Source organism: Lethenteron reissneri, chromosome 30 (genome assembly GCF_015708825.2).
Source record: "Lethenteron reissneri isolate LAM-NWPU_2019-01 chromosome 30, ASM1570882v1, whole genome shotgun sequence".
Classification (NCBI taxonomy): Eukaryota; Metazoa; Chordata; class Hyperoartia; order Petromyzontiformes; family Petromyzontidae; genus Lethenteron; species Lethenteron reissneri.
In genome coordinates, this window is record NC_083808.1 from 8,925,945 (window position 1) to 8,951,156 (window position 25,212).

General features: G+C 48.9%; 1 protein-coding gene across 1 annotated transcript in view; it reads right to left on the reverse strand.

Moving 5' to 3' along the window:
* Positions 1-25,212, reverse strand: part of LOC133349501 (rho guanine nucleotide exchange factor 3-like) — a 56,249-nt gene that overhangs the window by 13,086 nt on the left and 17,951 nt on the right. The window contains exons 2-4 of the mRNA XM_061563009.1: positions 14,453-14,551; positions 6,934-7,128; positions 3,496-3,558 (exon numbers count right to left, since the gene is read on the reverse strand). Coding sequence (XP_061418993.1) covers positions 3,496-3,558; positions 6,934-7,128; positions 14,453-14,551 — 357 coding nt within the window. The remainder of the gene's footprint in view (positions 1-3,495; positions 3,559-6,933; positions 7,129-14,452; positions 14,552-25,212) is intronic.

The window sequence follows — 25,212 nt, forward strand, 5'->3', positions numbered from 1 at the left end:
TGCTGTTGACTCCCCGCCTCTATTGAAGCCTGGCTCTAGAACTTCCTTGTTTCCTCTGCCCACGACCGACTCTTTCTCCACGTAACAAATATGCCCCCCTGTGCTGCACGATGTCTTCTTAAGATGTATTTGCATTCAGACGCTACATACAGTACATTCAAATTGCATTGTTGCATTGTATTAGGGCGTTTGGTTATATGACCATGTAATCTTCAACACACTTCAAAACATTATTAACAAATGTGAAATGTAAATGGGGTTCTTACGTAAAAGTCAATTATGTTTCTCTTTGACCCACCCATCTTCAACTTGTTGCCTATACATCTACGCCTCTATCCATCAGGATGGGTTCCCAAATTCTTACTTAGTCAATCGGCAGGTCGTATGTGATGGGGCAAAGTGTGGGTACTCCCACCTCTTCCAAGATGTCTGACCAGCGTGGAAGAGTAGGCCAAATACCCCCAAAACAAGCTCTCTAGCTCCTCCCTCTAGTGGAGGCGTCACCGCCAGCAATTGGATATTACAGGGCGACACCTTTATGGTTTTAGCTAAATGGCAATGATTGACTGTGGAGATTTGGTATTCAAATCAGCTCATGCTGCATGTGGCCTTAAATGGTCTAAATCCGATCTCCCGCTTCACCTCTGATAACAGCGTCTCTGCGCGTCCTTGAGAGATCTATGGCGTTACCGGTTATCTCCCGCTGTCGATAAGAAGACGCATGAATTGCTCACAAGTTGTTTTTGTTAAGGGGTTGTTTTTTTGTGTAAAACGGTGCCTGCTGATTTGTTTCAACCACAGGCAAACACGAGAAACCCAAGCAGAGCCTCAACATTCCAGTGCCACATTCCAAGCCGGAACACAAAGTAGAGTAAATCCTTCCTTTGCATGCGACGATCCAACTACATGGGATGCAATTGTCTCTATCGCTTTAAGAAACGAAATCAACCGAGTGAGAAATGGTCAAACCTGTAAGTCATGTAGAAGGGAAGTAATAAAATAATAAAAAATTAAAATGAAACATAATAAAATAATATAATATAAAATTATTTTATTATGTTTTATTTTTACTATTTTATTACTTCCCTTCTACGTGACTTCACCGAAAGAACCAAGAAGATGAATCCCTGCAGTCACTGTAGGGGGTTCCCATTTATATCAGATAATTCGGTTTGATGACCATCTAAACTTTAAACACGCTTCCAAGACATTACTTTGAAACAGAAAGAAAAAAACTGGATCGTTCTGTAGAAATGAATCACGTTTCCCTTTGCCCAACCGTCTTCAACTTAAATTTTGATTTAAAGCTTTCGTGACTGCAGGGATTCATATTCTTGGTTCTTTCGGTAAAGTCACGTAGAAGGGAAATAATAAAATAATATAAATATAAAACAATATTGTTTAATATTTATATTGTTTTATTATTTCCTTTTTTTCACCACTTTACCGAAAGAACCAAGAATACGTCTTCAACTTCATAGCCACAGCATGAAGCCGGCGATTGGCCCTGGTAATTTGCTACGAAAATCATCTTGTGCTGGAGCCTTAAACGGGCCAGATCGTTTATTCCACACATCCTTGTGCTTCATGTCTCGAGTTACAGCCTCTCCGCACGTCACCGAGGGCTCTCCGATGTGACGGGTTATCTCCCGCAGTCGATAACACGAACACAAACTCGACCTTTGTCTTGGAGATTGTTTCGGACGCGGTAGATTTCCTCCTTGCCGCGCTTTTAACGCCACAGGCAAAGACTAGAAACCTAAGATGAGCTTCTTCTAAATTCCTTTAGTACATTCCAAAAAGCACAAATTCTGCTAAATATTACTTTTGCATACGATCCTTCTCGTAAATGGAACAATGTTGTTTACATTCCACTTTGAAAATAATATCAACAATGTCAGATTTCAACAAACTTCCAGAGGCTATTTGTAATAGTTGGTGTATTCCACTTGGAGTGTTAATGTCTCCTTATTTCCATGCTGGTGATTGTTTTAAAATTGTGCCAAGCCTAATTGTTGAACATGTTCACATTTCGATTTAAAGCTTTCGTGACTGCAGGGATTCATCTTCTTGGTTCTTTCGGTAAAGTCACGTAGAATGGAAATAATAAAATTATAAAAATAAAACATAATATTAAAAGTCACGTAGAAGGGAAATAATAAAAGTAAAACATGATATAACAATATTTTATTATTTTATTATTTCCCTTCTACGTGACTTTACCGATGTTCACATTTATTTAGATATATATTACAAAAAATATATTTTGCCATACCATGCTTTGAATGTGTAGGTTATACATTTTCTGTAATTTACCCCCTCTATTCAGGATCGAAACAGGAGGATTTCTCCACAACTCTGGCTGTCGCCTGATGAGGCTGGTTGTAATTACCGGCGAAACGTCTCGGTACTCGAATTATAAATGTTGTGGGTTTACTCTCAAACACACCGGTGTGCTGAACTAGTAACGAATTGGCACGTTTTGTTTGCCTGACAAACCTTACTCATTGGCCTTGTCGTCGGGTGGTGGCGGGTTTAACAACACATCTATATTTACGTGATCTAACCCAAAAAAAAACCTCTGTCATGGACGAGATTTCGGGTTGTACCATGTGCTGTTCGGCATGATGTCTACAGCGTTTAGCCCCACGTGCCGGTAGCTTTGTCCGGAACAGAGTTCAAGTTCCTGGCAGGTGGGGTGAAGTGTCGTACACAAAGTGGAATGAACAAGTGATACAACCCGAAAACACACCGGGGAGCCGTACAACACGACCACCACGAACACCTGCAGAGCAGCCGTGAGTTACGTTTCATTGTTTTTACATGGCTCACACCTTACGGGGCAACTTTCAGTCTCAATGGGCTCACATAGAGTGTATATACGTGTGCATGCGTGTGTGTATGTATGAATGGTGCTGTATTGATTTCCGTATTAATCCTTCGATGAGCGTAATTTTCTATTGTGCGATCTTCCCTTACACTAACACACAATGGCCTTCTCTAGGGAACAACGCCACTCGTTCTTTGATACCCCAGATTATTGCCATACCTCCCAGAAATGATTAGCGGTTGACTCCCGACTTGGCCTGGCTCGCAGAGTCTGGCATTAACAAAAAATACCAATTTTTATTATACCAGGTAAAGCCCACTGAGCCATATAGCTATTTTTTAAGAAGCGAACTGGCCACAAATGATAGCTTAACAAAGCGGCATAGCATGTGGAAATTTATAGCAGCCAAATTATCGCATTATTTTAAATGCGGAGGGAAAAACCGGAGGACCCGGAGAAAAATCTACACGACCACAGGGAGAACATGCAAACTCCACATATACAGCAGGTGTCAGGGTCGGGATCGAACCCACGACCCTCCTGTATACCAGGCGAGGTAATTAACATCTCGCCACCGTGGCGCCCCAAAGAGGCGCGGCTGTGAGTTCAGCATCCGCACTCGGGGAACGGCTGGAGGAGAGATTGTTCGGGTGACGTTGCGATACCTTCTTGGCGAGCTGCAGGTCTTCGATGAGGGCTTGTTCACCTTGGAAAAGCTCGAAAATGGTCTGCGGAAGGGAACAGGGGGGTTCACGCGGTGATCAGGGGGCAGAGAGAAGGGACACACAAAACAGAGTGCTCAGACGAGGTGACAAAGCAGGGAGCAATGTAGAAGCACACAGAGTCGTCATGATTGTGGCATTAAAATAGCAACCGTAAAACGGTGGCTCTCGGTGGCTCAGAGGGGCTGATGACCTCATCGTCAGCACAGGGATCCTGGGGCCCAAACTGATATGGGACGAGGTGCTGCAGCTGTGTGGGGATGCCGTCGCGACGTAACGGGTAGCACCCTGGACTTGTAATTCAGAGGTCCACAGTTTCGTCTCTCCGCTCTGAATCTGAAGCAACGAGGAAGAATTAGCATTGCCTCCCCACTCCCACACCACGGTTGGTCTATCGGCAGGTTTGGTGTGCGGTGGGGTAAAGTGTGGGCACCCCAACCTCTTCCAAGACGTCTGCCCAGCATGGAAGAGTAGGCCAAATACCCTCTGAAGAAGCTCTCCAGGGCTCCGGCTAGTGGAGGACCTTCCACCAGCCGTGGGCGAGAGCCAGACATTGGAGGGCTGTGCCTTTACCTCGTTGACCGCTGTCGAATGAGTTGATTAATTACAGCATGGTAAGATTAAAAATGTCTTTTTGTTTTGTACTTCACTGAAGCACAGCTCCAAGGGTTTAAGCCACAGCAAGTCAGAGTCAGTCACTCATGGTGCAAAGCTTAAGCCCGTAAAGATTAGAAAACACTTTCAGGATTCTGGTCGTTTTGAGTGATGTGGATGTAATCCAGGAAGATACATGGGATATCTGTATTGGAAATAACACTTTGTTCTATGCGGAAATACTCATGAAAAAATATCACAAAGGAGTTCAACGTGAAAATGTAACACGTTTACAGAACTTTGTCAATCCACTACGGAACGAAGGGCTCCCAACACCGTGTCGGTTGGGTGGGAAGTTTGACCATACTTCACCACGCTGGTCAGTGCGGGTTAGCGCAGGTTGGGGGGGGGGAGCCCGGGTGGCCAAGGTTCACGGTGCCGTGCACAGAACCACTGCGCATGCTAAGCCCTAATAAAATTGGTGAAAATTAAGAAGAAGAAAAACAACTGCAAAGTTGGCTCACTGCCATCTCGCAGCCAAACCCGTGAGGGGGCGAGAAGCACCTGGGGGCCACGCCTCACAAACGAGTTGCCGGCAGTTGCCAAGCACCCAAAGTCCGTGGTGGGTGCGCTCATTATTCATGTATTTACGTTGTGCCTCTCATTCTCTCAGCGCGAGCTCTGTCACGGCGGGGGGGGGGGCCTGTTCACCTCCGAGGTGCGGATGACGACAGCCCCCCCCCCCCCCCGGTGTTGCGGGTGTCTGATTGGTGGACTGGATGGGAAGGGGCGGGGCAGGTGAGCGCGTGGGCAGGAGGGGGTCAGAGGGACCACCTCGTGGGCGGTTGAGCAACGTCACTATTGAGTCACCGCTATTGAGTCGCACCTGACGGCGCAGGAACCCGTCAGGTGTTGCCGTCACCCCCCCATCCGCCCGCCCCCCGTCCTCAAGAGTTCACCGTGAAGCGGGTGTAGCTTCAGCCCTCGTAGCGCGATGCCGGCCACGCGCCAACCACGGAGTATTTGGCTGGCCGGCCCTTGGTATGGTCCGGTCAACAATGACGCAAGGGGAGAGAAATGACGTCGACTGGTGATAGACCAGGCGGAAGCTCACCGAAATGCTATTAATCGAATCTACTGCCGGATGAAGAAGGCCTCCCTAACAGAGGTCGCAACCGGGTACCCGATACCCGTACCCTACCCGATACCCGGCTTACCCGTACCCGGCTGGGTACGGGTACGGGTAGCCGTTTGCGACCCTGGTGCGGCCGAGTACGGGTACGGATAAGGAATCACAACCCGTTTGCGACCTCTGCTCCCTAAGCCGTCGCAATCTCTCAGCTCGCACCTCCGATGAGCGCAAGTTGGCTACGTACGGTGCGAAGGAAGCTGGACATGCATGCACACAGTTCTGTGATGCAACGATCCATCCCGCGCACACGCACGCGGGGCGGTTCCATCGCGCCACCTCCGTGCAGGTCGTTCTCCTCGGGGGTTTTTATCGCCCCTTTGGCTGCCGCTCCGTCGCTAGTCTCGACCGCCGGTCATCGCCCCCTCGAGCCATGACGTGTCCTGCCCAAGCCCACCACTTCCTGCTCTGAACCGGCAGTACGATGCCTCTACTCTGTGTACGCTCTGACACAGTGACAGTTAATAACTTCACCTGCTCTGATTATTTACTGAAAGATACGCTTTGAAGGTGACAAGTTTCGAACATAAAACGATATACAAAGGACCTGATAGACTTCACATGGTCTTCAACATCCACTTCAAAGCAACAGCAGCAGCTGTGCTTTGGTAATTACTACTCAAGACCAGCAGGTGTGAATAATGGCTCAGTGGTCAGCAAAGTGGCCTAAGGGCCATGCAGCTGCCCAATGACCACAGTAGATTTTTTAAAAAATATCCAGGAAAGCCTCCATGAGTCTAGATATTATCCATAATATAAGTGGGGGGGGGGGGGGGGAGTTTGGGTGAGATAACATAATGTAACCAAAAAAAAACATATTCTGGATAATATTGTTAGCGAAAGCCTACGTGTTAAAGTCTCCATACTGTTTCAGGTGGGCTGTAAAATTGCCAAGTTTGGCCAGACGTTTCTGACCAAACGAGTATTTTGAGCACGGGAGGAGTGCGCTTGCAAACCCAAAAATGTTGGGGATTAACATTCAAAACACTCACAGAGATTGGTCATAAACCACGACTTGCTGTACCGCCACCTACACACGAGGGTGTTGTGACATTCACAAAACCCTCCTCCACCCAGCCCAGCATTGCAGGCGCCCAGCACCACCACGGTGGGAGATTAAACCATCACCCCTCCCCACCTCTGTCCAGCCAGCAGTGCAACTGGGTAGACCGCGGTTAGTCAATCGGCAAGTCGCGCATGGTGGGGTAAAGCGTGGGTATTCCCACTTTTTCCAAGACGTCTGGCCAGCGTGGAAGAGTAGGCCAAATTTCATGGGTTCGATCCTGATGCCTGTATATTTGCAGTTTGCCCGTTCTATATCTCTGTAGTCGCGTGGATTTTTCTCCGGGTCCTCCAGTTTTTCCCTCCACATTTAGAAGCCTACATTTAGAACATTTGGCCGCTATACATTTCCGCATATCAAGCCACTCCGTCGGGCTTATCATTTGCGGCCACGTCGCGTCTGAAAAAGAGCTGCATAGCTCGGTGGGCCTTACCCGGTAACATCAAAATGAGTTCACAGTTTAGTTTTACAGAGGCCGATCCCTCCAACGGCGTGCGGCCGTGCGGGCCGGCGAGTCGACCGGACAGACGCTCACCTCTTGCCGCTTGATCTCGGAGGAGGGCAACGCGTCGCCGTCGCGCACCGTGAACGTCTCGCTCCACAGGCGGCTGTTGGAGCGGCGAGGCGGGGGCCCCGCTTGAGGCGGCGTCACCAGGGCCGGGGGGCTCTTCCCCGGCGGGGTCTTCTGCTGAGCGGGGGGCTGCTCCACCGAGCGCACGCTCGTCGTGCGCTGCAGCGCGGTAGGGGAACGGGACGCACCAGGGCAAGAGACAAGGCCGGGTGTTAGGCCAGTAGGGGTAGCGTGGTGCGTGTCACCCAGAGGTCGCAAAAGGGTTTTGATTCCGTACCCGTAACCGGCCGCACCAGGGTCGCAAACGGCTACCCGTACCCGGTTGCGACCTCTGGTGTCACCCCCCCCTCCTGAACCCCCCCCCCCTCGCCCCTCTTCGTAGGCCGGTGCCTGGGTCCCCTTTGGACCGTGGGTCCCCAGTGCAGTTGCACCGCCTACACACACCCGATAGCTCGGTACCTCTGTGAACGCTTGTAAGTTTGTGAGCCCCTCTCTCAGAGAGCAAGTGCGATTTTAGTACATGGGCATATTAGGTTTTTTGTTTTGTTTAAATTACTGTGGACTCCAGGCCTATGCACTGCCTAAGCCGAGAGCCTTCCTAAAGTGAACCAGCCAAAGGCTGCTGTGGCAACGCATTAAGGAACTGCTCATTTGAATTGAATGAGGTCCCATAGTCTTTTTTATGGAGTGCTCTTGCAAATAACAGCTGGTTATCTATGAGCATTTGCTTAACAAGCTTGACTCTCCATTGGAACCTCATTTGCCAGTAAAAAATATGATAATTGTTTTTATACCCTTTTATCTGGCAACAAAACTGACACCTTTTTTACATTAACAGTGTTATTTTTTTTTACATTATGACTGCAGGTATTGTGGTCTATGCAAACATGACTCCTTGTAAAAAAGGTGTCAGTTTTGTTGCCAAATAAAAGGGTAAAAAAACAATTATCAAGCCTGAGTCTGCTGATGAGACCCAGAAGGTTTGGGATAATATTTAGTTTTTAATATATATAGCGTCATTCATGCCAATTGCATCTCACAAGACTGTACAATAATTATATCCATAATCACGTTAAGGGCTACATCCTATTTATAACAATTATTAAGTCAATTAAAACCCTCAGAAATGTTTTAATGAATAAACCAAACCGGTTTAGAGTTGGCAGCTTGCTTAAACAGATGCTGCTTGACACTATTGGTCTGGAAAACCAACAGGCGCATGGGCTGAACACATTTTTATGTTCATGTGGAGGCAGAGAACGGAGTTCTCCTTATATTGCTCATGGGGAGCTGGCATCTATTCTTCCTCTGTTGCTCCAGCTGTCTGCAACTCAGTCTCCCCGTTGTCTGCACCGCCACCTCCCTTCTCCCCCAGTCACAATCCTGGTTAAAGCCCCTCCCCTCGTTATCCTTAACGCATGAATGACCACTTCTGTGCATCGTACCATAATAACCATCCCTTTCCACTATCTCCCACTAACGACGATTCATCACCTCTCTCCCCCCCCTCCCCAGCCTCATAATATACATGCCGTTGTACTTAGCTGGTTTAGAAACTCAAATATTATTAATGTCGGAAAAAACCCGTGACACAATGGCCTACTTTTATGAATGAGATCAGAGGGAGGCTTTTACCATTAACTTCACGGTCGACTGCGCTCGTTGGCAATTCCACTCCAAAATCATCGGGGTGTGGTGGGGATTCAAATCATGGAACCAATCCAATCCTCGCTCAAGATTGGACGCTTCAGAGATTCTCTGCGGCCTTTCCCTTGCCTACGTCCCCTCTCATCTCACTATACTCCCCTCCACGCACCCTCCTACCTCTCCCCTCTCATCTCACTCTACTCCTCTCCACGCACTCTCCTACCTCTCCCCTCTCATCTCACTCTACTCCCCTCCATACACTCTCCTACCTCTCCCCTCTCATCTCACTCTACTCCCCTCCATACACTCTCCTACCTCTCCCCTCTCATCTCACTCTACTCCTCTCCACGCACTCTCCTACCTCTCCACTCTCATCTCACTCTACTCCCCTCCATACACTCTCCTACCTTTCCCCTCTCATCTCACTCTACTCCTCTCCACGCACTCTCCTACCTCTCCACTCTCATCTCACTCTACTCCCCACCACGCACTCTCCTACCTCTCCCCTCTCATCTCACTCTACTCCCCTCCACGCACCCTCCTACCTCTCCCCTCTCATCTCACTCTACTCCCCTCCATACACTCTCCTACCTCTCCCCTCTCATCTCACTCTACTCCCCTCCACGCACTCTCCTACCTCTCCCCTCTCATCTCACTCTACTCCCCTCCACACACTCTCCTACCCCTAACCCTCTCATCCCTCTCAACTCCCTTATCGATGCACTATCTGTATAAGCAAGTCGCATAGCCCCTATTGCAACCTTCGCTCAGTGGGAGGTCACTCATTCTGCTTTGGTGGCCTCATTGCCTGGGGCTCTTCCCTCAGCCCCCCACGCTGTCAAGACCGTTTTACCTCTGCCTATGGCTGGGGATTGTCTCTGTATCAAATAAACAAGCCCACCGTATGTGTTCTGCACCTTGAGGTGCGGTCACATTTTGACACTATATAAATCCACATTGTAAGCTGTCTAAGATGGGCCGACGACAAAGTTGCTTACCTAGATACCGTTTAGCCACAGTGGATAAACAACAGGCTGTGGAGCGGAAGGCGCGAGTGTGAAGAAGGGTTTGTGTCGATGGTGCCACGGGGTGGAAAAAGGCTGAATGTTTGTCCTGCGTATTTGCACTCGAGGGCTTAGAGCGCACGCACGCACAGAGGGGGGCTTCACACATTCGAGTGACTCGGCAGAATTGTGCCTTGCCGCGTTTCCTGACTCGATTGTGCGGCTCTGTGTGTTTAGTCTGACCGCGCGCGAGATCAAAGGCAAGCTCACACGAGGCCCGGCGGAATTCCTGAATCGGGAAAAGGAGTCCTGAACAAATCGGCTGGACATGCACCGTTTGCGTACAAACGCCACCCTTTCAGAAGGCACTGCCTGTTTAATGCACAGGCGCAGAGGTCAGCAGAGGTCACCCTGTTTTATGTGCCACACTCACGGAACTCCTGTTTGCAGTCCTTGGGGCCCACTGAAGCAGAGCTATATACACATCACACCCAAACCGTACACACATCACATCCAAACATGAAACAAAAGCCTGCACGAACATCTCGCTGAAATGTAAGATGGCCGACGGTTCGAGAGCACTTTGAGTGGCGGGCTAGAGAATGAAACGGATTCACGGAGGAGATGGAGCGACGGCATCGGCTCGTGCGCAGGTCTAGGTGGACTATCGCATCGCAGGGTGGTGAGAGGTGACGACGGCTTGGGGGGAAATCCATCCAACAGTGGATGGACCGTGGCCGATTGGGATGATGATGAAACAAAATGCTGTAAGAAAAGCCAGACCTTGGCAATGTTTTTGTATTTTGTTTTGACTGCGATGTGTTTTTTTTTGCGAATGTCTCTATGTTTTTTTGATAGTCGCCTGTCTGAACAATGATTGAGAACAATGCAAGGAAGTGCACGAGGTTTTGGCCAGCGCGCTGTGTGCGATGTGTGCGAGTGTTGCTATGCCTGTGTGTGCGTGGGGAGCGGTAGTGTAGCGGTTAGCGCTACGCTATGAGCCTAGCCACCCGGGTTCGATTCCCGCTCACGGCCAACACCAGTGACGATTATCTGAACCAGCACTGGGCCTCCCCTAGGTCGACTCGGCCTCAAATGAGTACCTGGTGCAGTGTGTAAACGTCGCCACTAGGGAGACAAAGGCGGCCGGGCGTGGTGCTGGCCACCCACCCCCTCGTATGCCATGACGGCTCTCAACAGGCTGCTCGTGAACAGCACTTGCCCCAACAGTCTGTTAAGGCTATATGGGGGATCTTTGTATTTCTGTACGTGCTAGTGTGCCTTTGTGAAAGTGTGTCGACAAACGGGGGCCCTCAGTAGACCAGTGTTAATTTAGTCAGCATCTTGTTAAGTTAGTCATAGTCTTCGTTTGTGAATTGCATTCAGTAGTTATCTTAGCCGAGTCAACCGAAGCAGTCAAAAATGTAGACCACTCAATTATTATTAATAACGACGGTGTGTGAGACGCAGAGTTGTCACCCATTTTTATAATCGCATCGAGCCAATTCCCGTCATTCGTTTGTCCTGCCCAGTGCCCTGGCTGTCTCGAATAACACTGCAGAATGATCGTATTCTTCTTCTCTATTCAAGTTGGTTAATCTCATAACAGCATAGGCAGTCATAGTCACGGTGTCCACTCAAGTCATCGCTGACTAAAATATTAAATAATACTAATAATAAACATGAAATTGGGGAATATTTGTGGCACTAAATTTGTTGACAAATTGAACACCGATCCCTCCCAGTTTCTTCCCCCAGCACCGCCAGTGTCTACTCTCCCCCTGCTCCTCTGCTCGGCTAACCGCAGGCACACCTGCTCGCATACTTTGGCTCACGATTTCAAAAGGAAAAAAAAGAGAGAGATATTAAATAAAGATGCCTTCTGACTTTGGGCCTTCTTCAACATTCTCCGAATTCTTCTGGTGAAGCTGGCTATTTTGAAAACGGATGAAAGAACCGCGCCTTAATACAACTACGGGCGACGAAAACTTACGATATATATGTTCATGAATTTGTCACCTGAAAGAAGTTAAACTTGAAACAGAAAAATGTACACTTGCCCACCAAGTAAGTTTAAAAGACAATTATAATTTAGCATGTGTACACATACATAACACAATGACTTCATGCTTCCTTTTTCTCATATACTGTATATATAAAAATTAAATTCAAGAAAATTCCCCTTTGTGACCGAGGCTACTGCGGTTAGGAGTGTGTGTCTCATAGCGAGACGGTCGACAGTTCCGAACCTAGTCAGGGGGTGACGCAACCCTCCTCTCATGCCTCTGGGGGCGGCGGGGGGGGGGAGCAACTAAAATGAGCACCACTCGATAGGAAGTCGGCAGTAATTATTCACGAGATTACGCCGGAGCGCAGGATAGAAAATTGGAATTTCCACCGCCGACTTTGAGGCTTGTAAACAGGAGATGCAGCTGACCCCGACGCACGAAGCGCAACGTCGCAACACCGGTGACAACTCGGAGAGCCGCACGGCGCGACCGTGAAAAACCTGAGCAGAGCACGCGAGCACCTCTGCATGCGCGTACGTATGTATGTTGAACTTCTTTGGACTACGTAGGCAACCGTGCTAACGGGAAGATGGGAGCGAGCGAATCGACACGCGCCATAAGAAGTAAAACATTCGACACGTGCACCATGTCACGCGCGATTGTGGGCCATGGTTCAGATGTCACTTAAGAGCGATCAGCACTTCCTCTCGGCCACGATACTGCACACGTAAGGAAGTTTCCAAAAAAAACTAGACTTTAGAATAATAATTTTAAAAACCACCACAACATCCTCCATTATGATGAAGTTTTGGCAGCGCAAACCCTCTGAGATATCAACCTTCCCCTGCCCATGGATAACGGTATCAATCGTCTACTTGAAAGGATGGTGTGTATCAGGGGCATCTCTTACGTGTAATCTGAAGGAATTCAATAAAAACACACCCTGCCCACACACCCACTCCTTACTTCATGGTCGAGAGACGTATTCATGACTTTCCCCTCGTGGAATCGTGGGCTCTTTGTGCGAGAAGGTAGCCACTGTCATTACGGCCCAGCCCACAAAAGGAATTCAGCATTCCACCGTTACAAAACGTGCAATTATCCCACCTACACACACACACCTCAATTATGCCACCTTTTACCTACATTTATTTATTTATTACAGATGCATGGGAGCGGCCTCGCCGTCTAGACTTTAGACCGAGCGTCCTCAACGTGATGTCATAATCTATGAGCACACAGAGCCGTTAGTACCAGGAGACCAGGGTTTCAAGCGGGACAGGGGATTAGCATATGGCAGAAGGCTATAGAAATCCATATCATATAATCGGAGGTCAAAGCGGTTAATTTGTGATGTTTGAAAGTGAGTGGATTGTTTAAAGTGAGTGGACGAAGTTGGGACAACGTCCCACAGCGGATGAAGAGTCAATTGAAACGTATCATCTTTTGTGTATTTGAGCTCTTTAGCAAACTGTACGGAGCTCTGCGGTATAGCTCCACCCCCTGCCACCCAGAGTTATGTCAGCGCGTATTTTATATATTTCTTAAAAGCCCAAGTAAAACCGCATGGTCAACATCTCTGTGTGGATTCCTTATTCACCAGAAAACTCAGAGATTCGATTCCACACGGTGATAACATCTTATGAGTGACATAAAAAAAATCCACCCAATCGGAAGGGCATTCCTTCACCTCTGCCGAACGCACTTCACGAATAGAACACCACAGATATAGAAAAAAACCCACAAGTGTAGCTATGTCTTCTTCACAACAATTCAAAGGAGAGTTTCAATCCATCCATCAGTTTGCATGGACAGCTGGGGTCCAATGCCTTGGTCCGCAACGACCTCCGTGTGTGGCCTCATCCCAAGTCTCACTGACAGCAGCAGGTGAGTCGTCGACGATTCGTCACCATCAGCAGGGACGAAGCGAAACCCCCATTAATGATTCCCGACAAGAGCCATCGTCAGCCTTGGTCAATCTGTTGCTGGATGAAGGCCTCTGCAAGCTGCCACCACCGCGACCTCTCACAATCCCGTGATGCGGGGAATCCTGGTCGTGCTCGGCGATTCTTGGAACCTCCCTGCTCCTTCACCATCCCAGCCGATGCCATAGTTGGCAAACCCACAGCTTTGGAACCTCATTTGCCAGTAAAAAATATGACAATTGGTTTTTGACCCTTCTATCTGGCAACAAAACTGACACCTTTTTTTTACAAGGCATCATGTTTGCATAGACCACAATACCTGCAGTCATAATGCAAACAAAAAACATAACTCTGATAATGTGCACTGTCCTTGAAGTTGATTGGTCCACACCCGAGACAGCTTTCCTTAGAGCCTAGTCTCATACTCTGATGGTGCATTGTCTTTGAGTTGTGCGCCTTTTGGCGTCATCTGGTCCAACCCATGTGAGACTAGCCTCTAAGGAAAGCTGTCTCGGGTGTGGACCAATCAACTTCAAGGACAGTTCACATTATCAGAGTTGTGTTTTTTGTTGGCATTATGACTGCAGGTATTGTGGTCTATGCAAACATGACGCCTTGTAAAAAAAGGTGTCAGTTTTGTTGCCAGATAGAAGGGTCAAAAAACAATTATCAAACCCACAGCTGTCGAGGACTTGATGCCATGATGTAGGTGTGTTGGTGATCGGGGTGGTGGGGGGGGGCGGGAGGGTTTGACCATACTTCACTACGCTGGTTAGCACAGGATGGTGACGGACGCTATCGTCATCTCGCTGAGTACCTGACACAACTAAGCGGGACGATGAGAGTAAGGACGCCGCTCTGGCGGCTGTGAGCGCCGCGCCTGCATCTTGGGCCTCACCTGTAAGGATCGGCCAAAGTGTTTGGCAGCAGCGGTCTTGACGGGGAAGATGAGGTTCACGAGCGAAGACTTGGAGCGAACTCTTTTGTGGCTCGGCTCCTGTTGAGAGAGAGACAGACACACACGAACATGGACACGCGCACTTTCAGAGGGCGGACACGGCGGCGCATGACGCTACTAATGACGACAGTCAAAGTGGTGGTGGAAATTCCACGTGCCTATGGCGAGGGGGAGTCTATACATAGGACAACCACTGTTGACTTCTCCACAAAGTGGTACTTTTTATCGACCCTAAAATGATGATGGGCAGAGGCAACCTCCAACCAGGATTTGAATTCGCAACCTTTTGATTGGAAGTTGCTCGCTCTACTACCGAGCCACGAGGCCGGATACTGATGACCATATTTGGTTTCATTTGGTGGGTTTAACGTGCAACTAAAGTTCTGCAAGTTATACATAAATACACTTCCATAACAAGACTGAACAACCACAATCTCCGGGTAACGAGACACGCTTATTTCCCTTAAAAATTTAAAGCAAAAGTTGGGGGTAAATTCTAAAATCTGGTAGGTGTCTGTGTGTGCGTGACCAGGGAGACAAAGGCAGCCTGGCATGCTGCTGGCCACCCACCCCCTGTGTGCCGTGCCGGCCTTCATAGGTGCTCACTAACAGCACTTACCCCAACATTATGTTGAAGGCTATACCGGAGATCTTTGTGCGTGCGACCAGATTTTATTTTCACTTTATTGACACGGTGCACACGTTTGGGGTGCTTCTTGCTTTCTGGAGCCTCATATAATCTGGAGAATGCGGTGATACAATGCCATGGGACGGAGGAGCGGGAGGTGAATTCACAATAAATCTGTCTCTCACGACTTGTTTTGGGCAGGGTACGTGGGGAGGTGATTAGAGCACTTGGGGATACCTTCATTCACGAACATTCACAGGCATTAGTTGAGCGCCATATGTTTTAAGTGCAAAAGTAGAAATAAATACTGTGACTGTGTATTTGTGTTTGTGAGCCTTAACTAAAGGTTACAACTACAAATAGAACTCCAGTGTGTGCAACTCAATGGAGATTTATGGCATAAACAGTGCAACAAAAATAGGTCCAGTTTGTAAACAGGAAGAGGCAGTTAGCTGTGGAGACAGTAAAGGCTTTTCAGACCACATGGCCAACATGGAAGAAAGGGGTGACCCTCCCATTATATAGAGATTGGTGGGATGCCGAATGAAGAGGCAGGAAACTTGGGAGGCTGATAATGGTGATGGCGTCAGGTCGGATTAAGGGCAAAGGGAGAGGAGAGGCAGCAATTTTCTTAGATATTTCTGAGTGGATCGGAAGGTCTGATGGCCACAAAGTTTTGAACCAGCCAGCGTTGGAACACTGACCTCAACCTGACTCTGGAGTGTGTGCGATGACCACCAAGCGCCATCTCACTCACACAGGAGTGAGGCCAATGTGGAAGTGTGAACTAGACTCTGGTCCCAAGGCATTGGGATTAGGGAGGGCAGTGAGTAGTCGGACAAAGGCTGCCCTTGCAGCCAACTCGCTCATGGAGAGACGTCAAACAGCTGACAGCTCAGCCTTCAAGCCGCAGTGTGTGTCACCCTGGTAGCCAGAGTGTGCAATTACAGCTGGGACAAAAAACAAATGCCACTCAAAACGGCACCCGGATCGCATGGCAATCAAAGCGCAAGCCGGCATTTTACGTTCCCGGAAAATACGTTCAACGTAAAATAATAATAATACTACTTTAGAACGCGTCCACCGGTCCAGCCTGGTCAGTGCAGGTTGGAGCGGTTCAAGCATCGCTCGCCGCTGATGTTGGCAGTGTCCGGGAATCGGTCGCTGGGTTCGTAGCGTAACGTGCGACCCTCTGCACCACCGCTCGTTCCCATCAAAGGTTACGAGCACAACAATATTCCTGACACAGTGCTGTCACTATGTCATCAGCAGCAGCAGCAGCAGCAGCTATGGTCAATCCATTGCTGGTACAAAACCTACCCAAGCCACCGCCATCTAATACTATTTTTAAATCCTTTATATTAAGTTCACTTGCTTGCTTGCTTGCGCGCTTACGACCGTGCAAATCTTTCGGTCGTTTTTTAACCCACTTCCCGTGATCCAATCGAGCTGACATTTTGCACACAGACTCGTTGTGCGTGACAAAAAAAATTTATATTTAATTATCAATTGCTTAATGGTGGCAGGCAATCATCTGACCCATAGGTGGCAGCCATCTCAAGCCAGAGGACGAGAGGACTCCAGCCGCCCGTTTCAAAGACCAATGTGGGCTGGGTTGTGGCCCATTGAACACGCATATAAAGGATTTATAGTGAAAAACTTTGTTTTTACGGGTTCATTTTTTATTTTACCAGATAAGACCCACTGAACTATATATCTCTTTTTCCAGAAGCGACCTGCCCACAAATGATAGCTCAACAAAGTAGCTTATCATGTGCAAATTTATAGCAACCAAATACTCTAGAAGCATGTTTCTAAATGTGGAGGGAAAAACCAGAGGACCCTTAGAAAAATCCACACAACCACGAGGAGAACATGAAAACTCCAAATATACAGGCATCAGGGTCGGGATTGAACCCACGACCTTCTGTATACAAGGCAAGGTAGTTAACATCTCGCCACCGTGGCGCACAATCCTCCAATGTAATAATTCACCAAGCACCAGCACATGAGCTGATTTCATGACTCCATCTCCTCTTGCACAAGCCCACTTTCCTTCCTTATCAGTTTGACTCTGTCTCTCTATAAGTTAATCGTCTCACAAGACCTTGCTGTCGGTAATGCCCCATGGAGAGTGAGAAAAAATCCCCCTTTTGTGACAACTCTACGAATTGAAAGAAACCCCCCCAGGAAGGGAAAGATAAAAAAAAACTTCATTTCTAGACATTTACTGTATTCTCTGATTCTATCGCTAACTCTGCTTGTTGATGCTACGGTTGAGTGGAGTGAATTGTAGACTAAACATCCAGTAAATGTTCCACACTTACAATGTCAGTGCAACATCCAACTCACTGGGGACTGAGGTATTGGTGGGATAAGAGAAGAGGTCAGATGTGTGAACATGTATAGACGATGACGGTTCGACCGTGCACAAAGACTAAGTGGTTAATTGGTCAAGGCGGATAATTGTGTTTCTTTAAAAAATTGCGATGCTGGACATTTGCAACACCGGAAAAATAAAATAATTGTTTCCGGCTCAGCATTTATTTTTCTGACAAACTTATTTTCAAACATGACACAAAGCAGTCAAAAGGCCTCTTGCGCATTTTCACACGGTTTTTGCAGCACGTCTTTGTTCGCGAGCACCTATTAGGGCTGGCCTGACATAGGGTGGGACGGCAGGCTTGGCACACGGTTGCCCGATTACGGTGCTGGCAAGTGACACGCTGCAGTCGGTATTCTTAGGTTTTTTCGGTAAAGTCACGTCGATAAAACATTAAAATTAATAAAAGTAAAATAAAATAAAAAATCACGACGTTTCGGAGGCAACACAAGCTTCCGTCTTCAGGCGGAACCGTCACAGCCACGACAGCTGTATCAAGTAAATTAGTTTTATTTTACTTTTATTTATTTTAATGTTTTACCTACGTGACTTTACCGAAAAAAACCTAAGAATATGAATCCTTGCAATCACGAAAGCTTCAAATCTAGAATCTGCAGTCGGTAGTTATTTTCCAAGGGCTGGGCAGACCCAGTGGAGGTCTGTACCAAGTCCAGCTACGAATAGTCATTCTTGGGTGTGTGTGTGGCCGGGGAATGGAGCATGTTGGATGTGGGATCGTTGTACCGCACTGTGTGCTCGGTTAAACCCAGTGACAGTCAGTGACGTAATTATTTTGCACATATACACGTACAAAATTCCCCCGTATAGCTTGAACAGACTATTGGGGCAAGTGCTGTTAACGAGCACTTACGTATGATCTGTCGTGTACATATCCGTGCCACATTGTACACATAATATTGGAGTGCAGTATTCATCATTTAGTGGGGTCAGCAGTTAGCACACTGCAACCATGCTTCCGGTGACCTGAGTTTGATTCCTAATCAAGGTTACCATCAGTGGAAACTGGTGTTACCCCTCCCTGCACAGCCCCGTGTGGTGAAGTATGGTCAAACAACTGCCCACGGCATGGGAAGGCTAAAAGCCATGGACTTACAATGAGCCGTGCATTATAATCCTACTGCATTAGAGCATTGAAACATGTTATCTCAGTGTTTGGCACAACAATAATATACACACACAAGGAGGTCATTGTATTACACATTGTGTTGATGCCTTGCGCATGTTATATCTCACTGAATAAAAAAACACCTGGGATATAACATAACGAAAAAAAACAATCGGGCACAGGTGTTGCCGTGCAGGTGTGAACATGCCCTTGTGAGTGTGCGTGTCTGTGTGAGTGAGGAGCGGTGGTGTAGTGGTTAGCGAGCCGCGCAACGAATCTGGCGACCCGAGTTAGATTCCCGCTCATGGCAAACACCGGTGACGATTATTTGAACAGGTCCTGTGCCTCGCCTAGGTCGACTCAGCCTCAAATTAGTACCCGGTGCTGTGTGTAATCATCGCCACTGGTGAGATAAAGTCGGCCGGGTGTTGGCCACCCACCCCCTCGTGTGCCATGCCGGCCTTCATAGGTGCTCGCTAACAGCACTTGCCACAACAGGCTGTTACAGGTTATACGGGGGATCTTCGTGTGTGTGGGCGGGGGGAGAGATTTTGGGGCGGACGGAGAGATGGGGAAATGCCACGCAACTTCTTGGAAACGTGTCGCACGTGTTGGTTACAACAACTAAAAAAAACACCCGGGGGTGATCCACTGTTCTCCCCATGTTCAAGAGAAATATCAGCAGATCGTACCAGTCCGGTCAGAGCCAGGACACCCACATGGACACGAGGGTCAGATGAGTTTAATCACGGGGACCCGTTTACGCAGAACACGAACGTTGGACTCTGACTGGGGGGGGAGTGGGTCTGATGGAATGACGGTGATAACGTGGGATCTGGTGTTTGAGGATGTCCATTCGAAGTACTCTTGGGGGACAGAGCGTGACATTTACGCAGTTCTTCCCGCGCGTGGCCGGATGATCAGCCAGCTTTTAGGTGAAACTGTGAGATGCTGGACGGAAGGAGGAGCGGCGTGGAACGACGTCGGAGCAATGTGTCCCCCACCTCGCTCAAACAAGCAATGGTGTGCACCTCAACTCCTTAACTGGTGTCCCCAACCCAGTGGTGGCTTTCTACATTACGGTGGTGGGAACCGGTCACGTGACAGCCACCGGTGTGCGAGTCTCACAAAGTTGGTAGTCGTTTTATTGACTTGGGAAGGATGATAGGTTGAGTGAATCCCCAGTTGGTATTTGAACTCGGCTAAAAAGCACCGCAGGAGTCATCCCCATCGGTCGCTTCAGGGTTTGATAACTCGACGTTTGATCGACATTCATCCTCCGCACTTTGACCCCGAGTGTCTATTATTCCGATTACTCATCTCCCTCTCTCACTCCCTCCCTCGGTCCCTCCCTCATCATTGCCCCATGGCTGACTACAGTACAATGTCACGTACCCGACGATCACAAACAGCCCTCGCACCCAGTGCTGTGTTTTGTCCACGGTGACGTAACTGTCATTCTATAGTTGATCACAAATCTGACCTTTTCACGGTCACGCGTTCTTAATCGCACGCAGATTCGCTCGCTTCTCAAGGTACAGTCGAGCACCGCCCCACGCGTACAGAAACTTTGCTCTTCATTTTTGTTCGGTAGGCCATTAGCGAGTGGTGCTGTAACTGTCATTATCTAGCGACGTTCACATATCTGACCTTTTTCACAAATCCGCCTATATACCTCAGTCCCCAATAAGTCATGTGATGTAGTGCCCTACCTATGAGTTTGGTATTTAAGGGCTGCAGTGTAATGACGATTGCCAATCAGGGTGGGATTGGCGCATGGTTACCTTGTTTCTTCACTACCCACGCAACTTGCAAAAAGGGTAACATTTCACCACGCGACGGGCTGGTGGCTAAGCAGAGGCTGCTGTGTTTAAAACACTCAAGGGAGGAGGGTTTTGTGTGCAACGCCCATGGGTGCAGCAACATAAAAATGAGCACAATCCCAGGCCGCCTATGAGTAGGCCATTGTGTGCCAGAGTCAGGGTCCAAATTCGAACAGTGCAGGTAAAACCCACTGAGCTGTGTAGCTCTTTTTCAGAAGCGACCCGGCCACAGATGATGGCTCAACGAAGGGTGCTAATCACGTGGAAATGTACAGCAGCCAAACACTCTAAACGCGTGTTTATAAATGTGGAGGGGAAAACCCATTGGGATTATAAAGTACAAAGCTGCAATCGCCGCCCCCTACCGGAAGACTAATACCCCGGGTCACTTTTGCAAAACAGACTCCATCCTGGTCTCTTGAGCTCTCAGCTGGTTAAACAAAATAATCCTTGAAACTTTCGCCAGTGTTCCAGTGTGTTCTCTCTCGGAAAGCCATCAACTGACCGACCACCAGAACGTTGATTACTCTATCAGCGGTTCATACTTTGATCAGCTGTCCTTTATCACAAACATGTCATACCCTTTGTAGGTGAAACTATGTGGCCAAGGTCAAGAGGTCACCACCGCCACACAAACTTCACCTCGCCACGGTTTCCTTGCTCTACAGTCTTATCCCGATTATAAGACGCAATTTTCACTCTGTACGGGCTTTTAAAACAAAAGTTTGGGGCGTGTATTATTATCCGAATTTTCTTTTAACTCAGGTAATACGGCAATGGTTGTTGTGAAGCCGACATCATCCGACTTCGTGTTTTCCATTTGGTGGCTGAGCTCCGAGTCCCAATACTGTGCGATAGCACATCACAGTTTAAAAAAAGACGTTTAATAATCCAGAGAAATGTGGAATTTCAATGACTGCCTCAGAACTTCCAATGCGGACGAGCATCACCAGATTCTTACTCGATTACAGCGACACACTTTGACAATTCGTTTTTCTTTACACAGGGACAACTCCGCTTACCTGGTGTGACCCTATTGTGCACAACTCTCTCCTCCCCATTATCCGCGATTATTTCCCACGGGTAAGTGGAGCAAAATCGCGAAAAATCGCGAATAATTTACGACATCCACAACAATGGCACCCTCACATCGCCGCGCATAAACAGAAGTAACTTCCGTGCAAGCGTAAAATGGTGTTTGTACGCTCTCGCCTTGGATGAAATAACATTGTTGTTGCGTCTCGCTTATATTTTGTGAAAATGTACAAACTCCCCCCACCGTACGCGTGGATCAATAAATCCGAGAGCCACCCCCGGAGACCTCGTCACCTTGCGAAGCCCATCGCACGGTTCCACAACTCGCACTTTAACCCCGGCTCGCTTAGGCGACGTCTGTTGCCACCATTGTGTCCGTCCGGCATGCGTCAGTATCGTTTTGCGGGATAAAAAAAAAGGAAAGAGGTTTTAAAAAGCAACAAAACTTAATGCCCTCCCAAACAAAAAGTTGAAAAACCAGCGGTTGTTACCTGCAGAAGGAACACCTATAGATGCACGCTTGTCTCTAATTTAAAGTGGAATGTGCCGCAGTTTTTTTTTTTTGGGGGGGGCATATTGGTGTGTACAAACACTTCGAGTTCGTCGAATCGGCAGTTACCGGTGCAGTGGGGTAAAGTGTGGGCACTCCCACCCGTTTCCTCCAAGACATCCGGCCAGCGTGGAAAAGTTGCTCAAAAAATGTCCTCTCGAGTGACACTCACTCGAGCTTGCACTCTATAGCTCCCACTCTAGAGTGGGGGCTCTCTAGAGCTCCCATTCTATAGCTCCCACTCTAGAATGGGGGCTCTCTAGAGCTCTCTCTAGTGCAGGGGTCAGAAACCAAAATCACACCAAGAGCCATCTCTATCAAATGCGGTAAAAACACAATATTTCAAGAGCCGCAATTTCAAGTGAATACGAGACGGCCCTGAATAAATAAACATCACGAAATAGTTCCTTCGTGAGTCGCATGGGGCTGCGGAGCCGCAAGTTGGCGACCCCTGCCCATGGCAAAATGAACTTCCACAGTGAAGTGGACTTCCATGGTCAGGGCTCTGCGACCCGTGGCTGCGGAGCTGATGGTTGCCGACCCCTGCTCTAGTGGAGGCCCTTCGGCCAGCAGTGGCACGAATAGGAGATTTCAGGCCTGCATCACTCCCTTTATATATATAAAAAAGTTTCCAATATTTAATTGTCCTTAAACCCGATTCTACTTTGAGCAGCAGATTGACGATGAGCATACGTGTATATACTGCAGTGAGAGTAACTCCCAGACCCATCTATCGGTCGTAACTTGTTGACACAGGGTCAACCCGTGACAAAGAGAGGCTTGTCTCAATGAGTTTCTAACCTGGTTAAGTAAACGCAATCAAACAATAATTCACTGCAATGTGCTTCAGCAAATACCAGCGCGAACAATGTCTTTCTACTCTTAGGTTTTTTCCGTAAAGTCACGTGACTTTACCGAAAAAAAACCCCTAAGAGTATGAATCCTTGCATTCACGAAAGCTTCAAATCTAGAATGTCTTTCTAATCTACAGTTAGGCCCGTCCTTCTCTCTGGTTTGTGAACGTTGAGCCGAGTGAGCTGGACAAGAATACGGGGACCGTAGTGGAGCATTGCACAGTCGTGGCATGCGTTTAAAAATGACAAAGTCTAAGCTCGTAAAAAAATAATATTGTTGAAAGCCCACGAAAATGACGCTATGATAAAAATCATTAACTTGAATAGTTTGCAGCCTTTTGCTCGTCCGCTTACTGGATGAAGGTCCCCACGTGCGGCATATGCGTGTGTACACATATATATATCTCACCGTTCTTTATTTAAGCAGGCGAGAGGTAGTTTATCGCGAGCAAAGCAATGTATTTGGGAAGGGCTTTCTCGCACCTCCTGTCCCCTCTCGTGAACAAATTCGCTCATCCGGAGTGCACCCACGTATCCCTCGGCGCACCCAGCGCCCGCGACTCTCATCGACAGCCTTGGTCGACTCCTTATCGCTCCATCGAACCCGCATCGGCTCTCCTCCCCCAGCGGTATCGAGTAACTCGTCGTCACGAGCAGAGTGAAAACACCTGGCTCACGCGCTCCCATGCGTGAGCCTCCGCGGCCCGCACAAGCCCGCCTTTGTTTGGGTGGAGGAGGTGGCCGCGACTGCGCAGGAGGTGGACTGGGTGGTGTGCTGTGGTGCGGTGTGCCGACGCGCATGAGAGATGTGTGAGATGGGTGGGTGGGTGTTGTAAGCCAGGCGGATGAGAGGTGTGTGAGATGGGTGGGTGGGTGTTGTAAGCCAGGCGGATGAGAGGTGTGTGAGTTGGGTGGGTGGGTGTTGTAAGCCAGGCGGATGAGAGGTGTGTGAGATGGATGGGTGGGTGTTGTAAGCCAGGCGGATGAGAGGTGTGTGAGATGGGTGGGTGGGTGTTGTAAGCCAGGCGGATGAGAGGTGTGTGAGTTGGGTGGGTGGGTGTTGTAAGCCAGGCGATGAGAGGTGTGTGAGTTGGGTGGGTGGGTGTTGTAAGCCAGGCGGATGAGAGGTGTGTGAGATGGGTGGGTGGGTGTTGTAAGCCAGGCGGATGAGAGGTGTGTGAGATGGGTGGGTGGGTGTTGTAAGCCAGGCGGATGAGAGGTGTGTGAGTTGGGTGGGTGGGTGTTGTAAGCCAGGCGGATGAGAGGTGTGTGAGATGGGTGGGTGGGTGTTGTAAGCCAGGCGGATGAGAGGTGTGTGAGATGGGTGGGTGGGTGTTGTAAGCCAGGCGGATGAGAGGTGTGTGAGATGGGTGGGTGGGTGTTGTAAGCCAGGCGGATGAGAGGTGTGTGAGATGGGTGGGTGGGTGTTGTAAGCCAGGCGGATGAGAGGTGTGTGAGATGGGTGGGTGGGTGTTGTAAGCCAGGCGGATGAGAGGTGTGTGAGATGGGTGGGTGGGTGTTGTAAGCCAGGCGGATGAGAGGTGTGTGAGATGGGTGGGTGGGTGTTGTAAGCCAGGCGGATGAGAGGTGTGTGAGATGGGTGGGTGGGTGTTGTAAGCCAGGCGGATGAGAGGTGTGTGAGATGGGTGGGTGGGTGTTGTAAGCCAGGCGGATGAGAGGTGTGTGAGATGGGTGGGTGGGTGTTGTAAGCCAGGCGGATGAGAGGTGTGTGAGTTGGGTGGGTGGGTGTTGTAAGCCAGGCGGATGAGAGGTGTGTGAGATGGATGGGTGGGTGTTGTAAGCCAGGCAGATGAGAGGTGTGTGAGATGGGTGGGTGAGTGTTGTAAGCCAGGCGGATGAGAGGTGTGTGAGTTGGGTGGGTGGGTGTTGTAAGCCAGGCGGATGAGAGGTGTGTGAGTTGGGTGGGTGGGTGTTGTAAGCCAGGCGGATGAGAGGTGTGTGAGATGGATGGGTGGATGTTGTAAGCCAGGCGGATGAGAGGTGTGTGAGATGGGTGGGTGAGTGTTGTAAGCCAGGCGGATGAGAGGTGTGTGAGTTGGGTGGGTGGGTGTTGTAAGCCAGGCGGATGAGAGGTGTGTGAGTTGGGTGGGTGGGTGTTGTAAGCCAGGCGGATGAGAGGTGTGTGAGTTGGGTGGGTGGGTGTTGTAAGCCAGGCGGATGAGAGGTGTGTGAGTTGGGTGGGTGGGTGTTGTAAGCCAGACGGATGAGAGGTGTGTGAGTTGGGTGGGTGGGTGTTGTAAGCCAGACGGATGAGAGGTGTGTGAGATGGGTGGGTGAGTG